General features: G+C 42.2%; 1 protein-coding gene across 1 annotated transcript; it reads left to right on the top strand.

Moving 5' to 3' along the window:
• Positions 1–275: 275 nt before the first annotated feature.
• On the top strand, positions 276–12149 carry LOC135256159 (receptor-type tyrosine-protein phosphatase H-like). Its single transcript, XM_064338002.1, has 15 exons — positions 276–285; positions 410–676; positions 1361–1546; positions 1891–2148; positions 3215–3478; positions 3758–3882; positions 5651–5697; positions 6084–6171; positions 6694–6784; positions 7191–7264; positions 7369–7503; positions 8069–8185; positions 8390–8550; positions 9080–9215; positions 9425–12149. Exons 1-15 carry the CDS (start codon positions 276–278, stop codon positions 9575–9577), a joined length of 2112 nt encoding a protein of 703 aa, XP_064194072.1. The 3' UTR covers positions 9578–12149.
• The last annotated feature ends 856 nt before the right edge of the window (positions 12150–13005 follow it).

Raw genomic sequence — 13005 nt, 5'->3', positions numbered from 1 at the left:
TCTCTCTAGTTCATGAAGTTACTCAGCCATCCACCCATCCATCCATTTTCTTAAATCACTTATTCCTGGTCAGGGTTGTGTGGTGGGGGATGGGGACTGGAGCCTATCCCAGCATACATTGCACGAAAGGCAGGAAGACGCCCTGGACAGGTCACCAATCCATTGCAGGGCCCATACACCATTCACTCACGTATTCATTCCTACATTTATTTAGTCTCCTGTTAGCCTACTGACGTCTTTGGACTGTGGGAAGGAACTGGAGTACCCCACAGTCCATGCGGACGCGTGAGAAAATGCAAACTTCACACAGAAAAGGATTCTACCTCAGTGCCTTCTTGCTGTGAGGCCATCGTGCTATTCACTGCACCACGCGCTAGTCGCTCACTCTTCTGAATTCTTACATTTGCAGAGCCTGATCCCATTGGGGGATTAAAGGCTGTCACGCTGAACACCACCACTGTGTACCTGAACTGGACTCGACCTCAGGGCACCCAGTCTGACTACTCTTACAGGGTGGAGACCACTGGGTGCACATCTGCCCCAAAGAACCAATCGGAGAACAGGGAGAGTGCTTATGTCACAGATCTGAGATCAGGGTCCAACTGCACCTTCACAGTGTATTCCCAGGTCGGGAAGGACACTGAGGGAAAGCCCGTTTCAACCTCTCAATACACAAGTAAGAACTTGTACAGTACTCCTTTCTTACATTTTTATGTTAAATTCCCAGTACAAAATGGCATAAAAGTGAATGGAATAATAAGGTGTTTGTCTCCCATGTCTGGAAATTCATAGCTTCCACAGTGTAATGCATGTATAGCAAGTGATGGCCTGTCGTATTGTGAAGTTCAGATTTTTAACTTACTGTAATTATGTACTGTCTGTATCATCCAATCACAATGGACAAACAGGCAGGAGAACTCTTATAGCCTGTTTTTTTTTTTGTTTTAATCCTTTCTGCCAACTGGGGACATTCCTAAGTCTGTGATATATGCATGGCTATGCCTCAATAGATATTTTCTCTGTTGCTGTAGGGATTGTTTTCCCCAGTACTATTCTGTATATTCTGAACTAAATTCTATTATTGACCCTTATTTAGACATTCCTTTCCCTTAATGAAAAAGAATATTAAAATATATTATGACATATAGATTGATTTGTAGTAAAGATTAAGTTTAAAACCAGCTAATTAAGATGAAATATGTTAAAGTCTCTCTCTCTCTCTCTCTCTCTCTCTCTCTATCATGCACACACACACACCTACGTACATGGCTGCACGCATACACAGAGCCTGAGAAACTAACACCCACAGTTTCACCCGGAGGCAATGATTCCATCACCGTGTCATGGCAAACTCCCAAAGGCACCGTAGAAAAGTATGTGGTAAACTTGACCAGCAGCGATGGCGAGAGCTCAACACAGGAACTGAACTCCACTGTCCGGTCTCACGAGTTCTCTGGCCTGATGGCTGCGGAGGTGTACTCCGTGAAGCTGAATACGACCAGTGGGCCCTTCACTGAAGAATCGGAGCCGGTTTCAAACGCAACCTGTGAGTACCGATCATGCACAGATGGGCTTACTGGACTTGGCCCAAATGGGCAGCACAGCCTCGCTTGATGGGGATGCACTTGGGTTTTGGGCACCTTCATTCACATTCCACAGGGGATGTTCATGTGCTTGCTTGCACTCCACTACACTTGCTAACATGGCTGGCTAAATTACTGGTGATAGATGTCCATGCTTTAGTGCCACACATTACGCCCAGCTCAGCTTTAGCAGTGTCACCCTCCCCTTCACGCAAAACAGGACTGCTAAACTTAATTGCTGACCCAGATTCTGGACTGCAGCTCATTCTGTCAAATTTGTGACATTGTTGTGTGCCCCTCCCACCAGATCCAAACCAGCCTGGACAAATCACATTAAAGGAGAGGACCACCAACTTCATCTTCTTAGAATGGGGTGAAGCCCCTGGCAATGGCTCTTTCAACTACAGTGTGGTCTACCTGCCAGCTGCCAACGCCACCATCACCCAACACTGTAACACTGTCAATCTGTCAGACCTGGCACCTGGGACCGCCTACAGCATCTCCGTCTCCACTGTTGGTCCACTGCGCCTCACCAGCCTGCCAGTCCGGATCCAGGTCACAACTAGTAAGCACTTTTACACACATCTTGCTGTGTGGTGAGCAGGACCTGTTAAATGTGTGTTTGTGTGTTTGTGTATGCGTGTGTGCATGCACACACGTTTACTTGTCTACCGTATGTGTGTGGGGAAAAACATGACGGTTTTCTAAAGATTCCACTGAGTAGTGGCATCTATCACTGAAGCCACTCAAAGTGTGAACATGAATTTGTGGAGAAAGTCGGTCTTGTTCTGTCCTTGGTTCAAAAGGTATGTACATTTTTCCTGTCCTACCAGGACCAGAGAGTGTTCGATCTCTTGAAGTAAATTCAACATCTGCAGAAGAGATCACTGTACAGTGGGAAGCTACCAGATACAGCTACAGAGTGGCTACAGCAAACTACACAAATGAAACGAACCAGACACATTATCGAGTGAGGAATCTCACTCCTGGAACTCAGTACACTGTCAACGTAACAACGCTGGCATTTGATGGGACAGAGGGAATCCAGAAATCTGTGACAAACTGCACAGGTGAGGGATTTATATCATTTTATTAGTCTGGCTTCAGAATTTTTCTGCATTATGCAAGTTGTGTTTTTGTGTACTCAATTCACTTAATAACACTGGCCCCATTATAGAATAGAAAAAATTCTGTGCGGTGGATTGAATGTAATACATTACAGGACTAGCAGTTTGTAATGGTTGCTGTGGAACCCCTAGTGTGCTCTCATATGGGGGCGAGGGGCAGAAAGGCAGGGAGGCAGGCACTGGAGTTTCTGGGTCTTTTTACTTAGGACGCAACTCGGAACAACTTAGAGGTGCCCTTTCTAAGTGGACCCCACTGAAACATTAACTATTCTTGGGGCATGCACTTACACAGTGTTAATTCAGCTCCAACAAAGTACATATGAGACCACTTGGGACCATTTGTATTCTGTAAGAGCTGATTTAACACTGAACATTTCCACTGTAGATGACACATACACTACCAGAATCAGCAAGGCGTTTAAAGAACCTTTTTCTTTCCTTGTAACTTGTGATCTGGTCAGCAGTGTTTCGCTTATATTTGCTCCTTATTGCTGTGTTTTAAAGACGCGGCTCCAGTGACTGATCTGAGCTGCAAGGGGCCCAACCAGACTGATGCCGTGCTCGTGCTCTCATGGTCGAAACCCAGGGGCACCAACCTAGGGTTCGAGGTTCTTCTGGACAACAGCAGGAGTCCGGAACGGACCAACAGCAGCTCCCACAACGTGACAGATCTCTTTTACAACACTGAGTACAATGTGATGGTCTGGACCCTCGGTTGTGGGAAAAAAAGTGTAGTCACTAAGAAGGTCTGCAAGACGGGTATCACAGGTACGTGTTCACACCTGTCTTTGTGCTGGTCCGTCGCTGCATCATGTGTGCATTTGTCTCCACACTGCCGCAGACTCCCAGCCACAGCTGGCTGGTGACATGGCCAAAGTCTCAACTTTGAGGCTTAGCAGGTGCTGGTGGCGAGGCCCTTTATCTGCTTGATAGCCACGTGCCGTGGTACTTTTAAACCTTTGTAAAAATTGTTTCTAAAATATTCGGGCAACTGACAACAAACCCTGTGTGTCAGCCAGCTTAAGGTTTTGACATTTCTGCTTTAAGCTCCGCCTGCTCCTGACACTGCGGACGTGTCCATCACTGAAAAGGAGCACGACAAATTTACTCTGCGACTGAGCCCCGCCCTCTTCAATGAGACCCATGGCCCAATCGTGAACTACGGCGTACTGGTGACGTCAGGTCGGCAGAGTACGTTTCTCACTTTGTCCATTTTCCAAATGACGTATTATTTCCCGGAGCCTGTAGTGTGGCCTGTTGGATGGAGGAATTCTGTTTAATGTTTGTGTGGGTCTGTTGTTTGTATGTTTCACATTAGGCCTGTCTGGCGAAAATAATTCTTTGCTGAAGACCTACTTAAATAAAACCTACAAGGACTGGACAGCAGGGAGCACCGCTACATACCTGGCCATTTTAAAGGATTCTGAGAGCAGAAATCGTAATAGTGGAAAAGACCTTGTTGTTGTCGTGGGAGATGGCACTCAGTTTGGCCTGTATCGCAATGGACCACTTACATCTAAAACGTACAGGTATGGCTAGTTTGGCAGCAGAAAGTTTGGGTTCATATTATTTATTTATGTGACAGTATTTTGCTATATTAATTGTTTTTGGTCATTTAGTATTGTACCATATGACATAACCTCAAGTTTCATAGTTTTACCCAGCAAGACCCAGCCCAAAAGGGCTCTGTAAAATCTGCTTCATGTGCATGTGAATTTCTACTCTCTACTCAAAAAATAGTAGAAATATTAACTGGCTAATAATTAATCTTTACTTTCTCCTTACTTTAGTTTTGCTATTGTTACCTTTACCTATCTGGATATAAAAGGCGGACTGGTGTCTATTGAGAAATCCTTCTTCTCCATATCCAAGTTAAATAAAGAAGAAATAAGCCTACCAGTAAATCCAGGTATGTATGTCCAGTTATTTTTCACAAAACATGCAGCTTGGTTTCAGTCTTCAGAAGCTGTCTTTCCCAGTTAAATTCAGTTATGTTTCCTTGGCAGTATATACAGTACAAATGTACAGTATAGCCTTTTATGCTGGGCTAATACTGTTTGCTATATGCCTCCTGGCTAAACTCTTTCTGCCCAAATGATGAGAGTGGGTCTAAGGTAAAGGTGTAAGGTAAGGTAAAGCAGCAGATCAAATAGAAGGTGAGAGCCTGCAGAGAACACTCCAGATCTGACCATCTGAGTTCCGAAACCATATATAATATATGGAGTTGCCACCATTACAAAAGCTATATTACAATATGTAACTCAAGCATACATGATAAGTAAAATTGGGTGTCCCTTTTTGGATAAGATTGGTCGCGTCTGAACTAAAGCACCTACAACTCTTATTGCCTGAGTATTTTCCCGATCTGCCAGCAGAGGGCATCTCTCTCTCTCTGTTGCTCTCTCTCACTTTTTCTCCCTCTCTCCAGTGGTCGTCGGTGGTGCTGTAGGCGGAACTCTTGGAGCTCTGCTGATCCTTTTCTTGGCGACAGTGATTGCAGCTGTCTGCTGGAAAAAGTGAGTGAGACCCGTTTAAAAACATCATCCTTGATACGAGCAAACGAGAAATTGTTTTTTTTTTTTTTAAAAAAAAGGTCCAAATTCTGTAAATGATGTCTAAAGTACAGGCTGGAGCCTATAGTTGCTGCTTCAGGTTCATGGGCCAGATAGAAGGCTCTCAGGGGGAGGATGAATCACATTTACTGTGAATGCCTTAAGAAAATAATGACCTTTCAAACCATGCATGTGCCTTTTTTTCAGACTTTCCAAAGGAAAATCTTCAGATGTCCCTATTTACTCTATGAGGTTATTTTCTTACATTTATTTGCATGCACTTATATTTATCAAATCTAATACGCAACTGTATTACTTCATAGATTTGAAGAATTACATTTAAGAATATAAAATGATGATGCGGATATTTATGCCAGAATATTAACAGATTTGCTTCTTGTTGTTTTTTCTATTGTTTTTTCACAGAGCAAAAGTGTAAGTGACTTCTTTATGTTTCTGTCTGTCCATCAGTCTGTGCCTAAAGTTATGAATTATAGAAGGTTATGACCAGTTGTTGTAAATCATAATCAGACATTGTGGTGTTGCAGCTGAACATATGATAGTCAGAATATTTGATCGTGCTAATGTAACAAATCATACTGGTTTATTAACGTTTCTAGAGTGTTACTGGCTCTAGAAACTGACTGTTCTTTCTGGCCATTGCTGCTGCTCTCTCACACACCAAATCCGTGCACTTAGTGTTCATATTTTGCTCAGCACTTTCTGCATGCTTCTGTTTCTAGGATTCTCATAAGATAACTGCTAAATAGATGTCCAGTAATCTCATGAAACAGGATTTAATGTAATGTGATGTAACGCAGGAGTGTTCCTGTGAAAGTGGAGAACTACGAGGCTTACTACAAGCAGCACCGGGCGGATTCCAACTGTGGCTTTGCTGAGCAATTTGAGGTAACAGGAATTACATTCACTTCAATAATCCTCTATATCTATACTCTAGCATCTACTTGTGTCCTGCTTTACAAATCTCTGCCGCACCCTGATTATGAGTACGATATGGTTAGTGCCTCTAGGCATCTAAAATAACAATGCAATAGCTAACACGATGATGTATTTATAGTGATCATGATATTCATTTCAGAACAGCACATGGCGTATTATTACAGGATGTGCTAAGCCAACATTTGCATTATTTTAAATGTGCCCTCTGAGCAGCAGAGATGGAAAGTCCATGGGTCAGAAAGTAAAAGTCCTGCCATGTGTTACTTCAACCAGTGAACTCAGCCAGCTGATTTCACTAATTAGTTCTACCTCCTGGCTGAAGAATTTTGCTAATTAGCAAATCCAGGTGATTGGAACAAAATACCTGGATTTTCCACCTCTGCTGAGCTGTGTGGGTGTGAAATGGGCTTGAGGTCAAATGTTTTATGCCAGATCTGAAGAAACCCCATTTTTCCCATGATTCCCTTTCAGAATCTGAAACCCGTGGGCGTGGCTCAGGCCAAGGCCTATGCATTAATCCCGGAGAACAAAGGAAAGAATCGCTACAACAACGTTCTGCCCTGTGAGTCCGCAGAGCCAGACCTGCAGTTCTACCGCACTGTAAAATGCACAGCACACACAGCCTGCACAGTGTTAAACATTCAGTGCAAATTCAAACAGGCATGACCTCTGCCCAGGTCTGACTTGGCGGATGGCATACCTGCTGTATAAATGTGAGTGGGTGTGCTTTATCCCTATTGGCCAAATTCTGTTGGAAATGGCGTGCCTCTGTTTGAGTAGAATTACTTCTGAAACTGCGTGCAGATACTTCTTTTGTTGCACTAACATGCTTTTTTTTGACACTGAAGGATATATTATTGTGTGCATCGACGGTACCACATTAATGAGATTTAAAAAATAAGAATAGTTGGACATTAACATCCTGTTAACCTCAAATATATTTACATTTTTACTGTTTTACCTTGCAGACGATTCTTCACGCGTCAAACTGTCAGTCAATGGAACCCCGCATGATGATTACATCAATGCCAACTACATGCCGGTTTGTTTGAGCACTGAGAATATGGCGAACAGCCGCTATGCTCAGCGATTGTGCAGGGTTTCGGCTTTTACAGTGGTGGGCTTTTGGTTGCTGTCTGTTTGTAGGGCTACAACTCCAGAAAGGAGTTCATTGCAGCGCAAGGTCCTCTGCCCAGCACATTGAACGAGTTCTGGAGGATGATCTGGGAGAAGAACGTTCACACTGTGGTGATGCTGACAAGATGCAATGAGCAGGGACGGGTGAGTAGAGTCACAGTATGCACACACGCACACGCACACACACACACACACACGCACACACACACACACACACAAACAAACACTCATACATTCACACATATATGTGCACACACAAATATATATTATGTATATAAATTATTATTATTACATCACCTGATGTAGATGTAAATACCCTCAAATTAAAGCTGACAGTCTGCACTTTAACCTCTATTTCAAATCCCAAATCCCATGTGCTGGAATACGAAAAAACAATATTTTTACTGTTTTATTCATATTTTACTAGTACTTTTGCATTTAACTGTATATACACACACACACTCACACACATACATAAAAATAAACCACAAACACACACAAAATACACACTAGCATTTGATATATGAAGCATTCAAGGATGAGACCTACTTCAGACGCTATTGTAGCCAACAGATCCTCTCCCTTAAAGTGTTTTCGACTTTCACGCGAGCATGGAAGAGTGTGATGTTGCACGGTCGGGTAATGTTCGCGAGGCTCTCTCCTGCTCTCTGAGGAAGGTGCTGTTCAAAGCCGAGCTGTGTTCCTGCAGGTGAAATGCGAACAGTACTGGCCCTCTGAGACCCAACAATACGGCAACATTGCGGTGAAGACCACCTCTGACATCCGTCTGGAAGACTGGACTATACGGGACTTCAGTGTAAAGAATGTGAGTGACCTCAGTATGGAGTGTGAGATCTCCTCTGCGTGACGCGTCTCCCCTCACATGAATCACACTCTGCTGTGTGGAGGGCAGCAGCAGAGCAGCTGGCAGACAGTGTCATGGTTTCTGATTCCTCCTCGCAGTCATGGCAACTTTATAGGGAAATGGCGTCTCCTCACCTCACTGTGCGTAATTGCATTCTTTCGCCAGCTGAAGGCGGCGGAGACCCGCAACGTTCGCCAGTTCCACTTCACAGCCTGGCCGGACCACGGGGTTCCCGAAACCACAGAGCTGCTCATCAACTTCAGGCACCTGGTGAGAGAGCACATGGACCAGTACTCCCGCTACTCCCCGACTGTGGTGCACTGCAGGTGAGCAGCTGCTGTGTGTGTGTTACATCACATTACATTTTATTTGGCAGACACTCTTATCCAAAGCGACGTACGATAAGTGCATACTGGAAGTTACTGGAACAACTACAAAGCACAGGTCCATTAAGGTACAGTACTTTGTTGTGTGTCAGTTATCATGAACAGCAAGTCCAGGTCACAAAGTAAGCACTGGCTTGATCAGAAAGTTATGGCTAGTCAAACTAGAATGAGGCATGAAGACAAGATATGACAGTGCTACAACATCAAGATAACGATACAAGTGCAATATACAGTAAGTGCTGGATGAAGATACAAGTGTGACATGAAAGTGCTACAGGATCAAGATGGAAGAATACAAGTGAAAATACAAGCCCTGCGGAGTAGTGATAGATTTAGTCCAGGTAACAATCTGAAGAGATGCGTCTTCAGACCACGACAGAAAATGGACAAGGACTGCGTGGTCCTTAGAGGAATGGGGAGTTATATATACAAACACACCCCAAACAGAAACCTGCCTTGTGTTCTACAGTGCCGGAGTAGGGCGAACAGGAACCTTCATCGCCATAGATCGGTTGATCTTCCAGATTGAACACGACAGCATTGTGGACGTGTACGGCGTCGTCCACGACCTGCGCATGCACAGACCCCTCATGGTCCAGACAGAGGTGAGTCACGTTTCCCTGACTGCGCACACTGTTCGCTACACACCTTGGTTAACTCTAAAGCAAACATCAATCGTGCAACCATCAGCTGTAAAACAGCCGTCCTACCTGCAGACTCTAAATGGCTTTTCCTGGAAGGCTGAGGAGATGTAACCCTGTTCTGTGAGCAGTACTTGACATGCTCTGAAATGATGGTTGGTTTGTTTTTGTAGGACCAGTATGTTTTCCTAAACCAGTGTGCCCTGGACATCATCAGGTCTAGGACTGGGACCAACGTGGACCTCATCTACCAGAACACAGCGGCACTGTCCATTTATGAGAACTTTGAACCAATGAAGCCAAAAAATGGCTACCACAATGCCTAACCAATGCCCCTGTTTTCACTGAGGCCATTATTTCAAAAAGGGAAATTCTTACACAGATGGTGATTGTTATATTTATTTTTCAACTCTATTGGAGAGTACGTCGATAGACTACTATTTTGAATTCTTGTATAATTACATTTCAGGTAAGCATGAGATCATTTTACAAGTCAAAACAAAGTGACAATGAAAATGCACTGTTGAAAAAGGGTTCATCCTGACTGAAAGTTTGGAAAATATGAATGAACATGGAGTTTGTGGAAAGATATTTTTACGGTGATATACTTTTGCTACATTCCAACATGGTCGTCATACTAGAGATGATATGCTTGTTATCATGGTGTGCAATCCATAATCTTTAGTTGTATTTATCCTATTCTGCTGAAAAAATATTTTTTTGAAAAATATTGATTTGCCAAGGTATCATTCTCAGGATATAGTGTATTTTTTGCTGCCTGTCATGAGATATGTCACGCCTCTATTAAAAGAGGATTTTATCAGATACTGTTAAAAAATTTCAAGTGAAGGTTTCTGTGTGCTTTCTCTAGCACATATTTCTATGTCAGAGATTATGTAATTATGAGATTAATTTATATATTTTCCATTAAAAATGCTTATAAGGTCAGCATTTAATTTCAGTTTAGACTGTAGCTCCTCTTTTGTGTGCACTGTAACCCTGTGGAAAGTAGATCCCTTGACAGTAGATCCCCACTGGCACAGCCTTCTGTCAGGCCTAGATGGAAGGAGTACTGCTGTCACATTCCACCACAAAGCCTCCATCATACCAAAACAATGAAGTCCAAACCAATTTAAGGTCTCATATATCAGGACTTGGGGGGGTAGAACAAGGACGCACTCAGTGTGTCATTGATGCGTAGCACCATGAGTGCTAATAGTGGAGAATCTTCAGATCGCTAAACATGTTTGAGTGTGAGTGCCTGAGTGAGTTACACGCCAGGTCCATGAGGTGCCTCACATCTAAAAATATAATTTAACTTGAAAGGCCTCGTGCCTATGGCATGTGCAGAGACGCTGTAGACAGTGATAAAAGCCAAGCCTGAAAATGAAAGTGTATCGAAATGAATACTAGAGCTGACTGCTCTGTACAAAGCTACTGTAGTGTCAGTGCTTTTTCTGAGGTCTATTGAGCAAAAGGCATTGACAGCACTGCTCCCACGAATGCACTGGCTGCATTAAATTTTTTTAGCCTCTATTTCTTTGTAATTGTGTAAAAAAAAGTGTAACGTTTTGCAATGCGAGGATAAGATGTAATGAATATGGATGAAGTGCAGTGACTGCTGTTATGTGCTATTGAAATATGAATCCGCATTTGTGCAATATCACATGTATCTTGCCTTGTTGCTTTCTTTTTTGTAATTGAATTGAATTGAATTGAATTGAAATTGCTAAGCCCCGTGCATCTGTCATATAGCAATCATAAGCCATGTGGTTATGACATGAGATCATGGGCTATAACCCTATACTTACTGTTACCTTTATTGCCTGTAATCCATAAATTCCAAAGTATGGAAAATAGCCAAGGAAGAGCAGCAGGAGGTCTGTGGTGTTGAAATCTGGTTGGCTGACAGTAATGAGAATAAACCAGGGATAGATTTTTGAGCTGTAAAACTTGTAGGATGACAGCAAAATATCAAGTGTTAAATCAACAGTGCATTTCACACCCGTTGAACTCTTATAGAGTGAATTTAGTACTTAATGGGCTAGTTTCACAGATGCAGGTTAAGTTTAGTCCTGTACTAAATTGAATCTTATTTCTTATTTTCCACAGTTTCACAGAGATAAAATGACTGAAAAAATTAAAAAATAGATCTCACACAGGGAATTGGTATAATGACTAAATTGGGGAGAAAATGGCAAAAATAAATAAAATAAAAATAGATCTCAATCCGGGCGAACCTACAGCACTCCCGAATCTTGGTTTAGTCCTTGTAGCAGGAAAACTTGAACTTTTTTAACATAGAAAACCCATAACAAATGGTTCTCAGAAATGTGGACATGTGGTTTGTAGAGCAATAACTCTTGCCCTCAGATATATTTAAATATTTTTGAAAAAGTTGTTTCCATTAAACTGTTTCCATTTTTTTGTTCCACACTGTTATGAGAAGGGATTGACCATGTGGTTCATAAAAGATTTATTTCCTGTACTTGTTGAATATGTGAATTTCAATGATGAAACAATTGTCATCATGCCTTTCATGCCACTATTTCAAAAGTATTTCTACTTTTTTATGACTTGTGTTGCTCCTATAAATGCTCACACACTTCCATTCCTGTTGTTTTACTAGTGTTTGTAAATTAGATATTAATTTTATTCCTTATTCAAAGTCTTAATGTAATTCTGTTCAAAATGTATAATGCAGGCAGGTACAATATGAAATGTTAGACATGTCTATGCAGTCTGGGATTTTAAAAAATGTTGCACTTTTAAAAAGTGTGTGTGTGTGTGTGTGTGTGTGTGTACACATGTGCTTGTGTGAGATAGGGAGAGAATTTGAAAATAAAAAGTGCTGATACTATACATTTGATTATTAAATAAATCTATGCATTCTAAAGATATGGGTTTGGGATTTAATTGAATTATTTCTTTCCATGCTATGTCAGTAAATGCAGAAAATTCAGTTCATGAAATTCAGCTAATCTCTTTTCTTCGATGGCTTCCAGCATCCTTCCCTGGAAACTGTATAACCTTTTTATCTCAAAGTTATATTTTTCTTGCATTTATCATTTGAGTAATTGCAACTTGAAACCGATTTCAGGTTTTCTGGACAAAGCCGTGTGTGACGTTGAATCTTACGAGCATGCAGCAGTCAATAATGCTGCAATGAGTCACAGGACACTTTTCTTGTTTTACTGTGTCTATTGTGTCAACCTTTAGAGTCTTCTGTGACCGCAAATGCCCCATATTAGATTACTCACAACTGTAGTATCTACAGATCACACCAAATACTTTCAGAAAACAATCTGTAGCATCCCAGAACTACACACAGAAATCTCTGCCAAAAAAACTTAATCAGACAACACACAACTGTATGCTCTTCAAATTCCACATAGTGATCTATGATAGAAAACTACCAGTAGAATAGTTTTCGTCAGTCCCACTGATGGTATTTTACAGTATTCAATGTTCAGTACATACACCTGCAGTACAAACAACTCCTGCCTCAGTCCAGTGTTTTGCTATAATTTCTCCAACATTGTTCTCCATATAAAAACCCTTCACATCTTCCTTTCCCTAACCATGCACTCTCGCACACGTTAATACATCCAGTGTCACCCGGTTTCTGTACCTCTTCCTCAGCTTGTACTCCCCATTTTCTCAGTTTTATTTCATTATCCCCTGTGCTCACCCTCCCCCCCCCCACCAAACCCCCCTTCCACAGCACAGCTCAGAGCACACACACATCCCCCCC

The sequence above is a fragment of the Anguilla rostrata genome, chromosome 5, assembly GCF_018555375.3.
Source record: "Anguilla rostrata isolate EN2019 chromosome 5, ASM1855537v3, whole genome shotgun sequence".
Taxonomy (NCBI): domain Eukaryota; kingdom Metazoa; phylum Chordata; class Actinopteri; order Anguilliformes; family Anguillidae; genus Anguilla; species Anguilla rostrata.
The sequence above is the reverse complement of the archived record's forward strand: the minus strand, read 5'-3'. Positions and strand labels throughout refer to the sequence as shown.

Coding starts and splice junctions, on each gene's coding strand:
- LOC135256159 (XM_064338002.1), top strand. Junction 2,149..3,214: donor CCGGATCCAGGTCACAACTA/GTAAGCACTTTT, acceptor TGTGTTTTAAAG/ACGCGGCTCCAGTGACTGAT. Junction 5,698..6,083: donor TTTTTTCACAGAGCAAAAGT/GTAAGTGACTTC, acceptor GATGTAACGCAG/GAGTGTTCCTGTGAAAGTGG.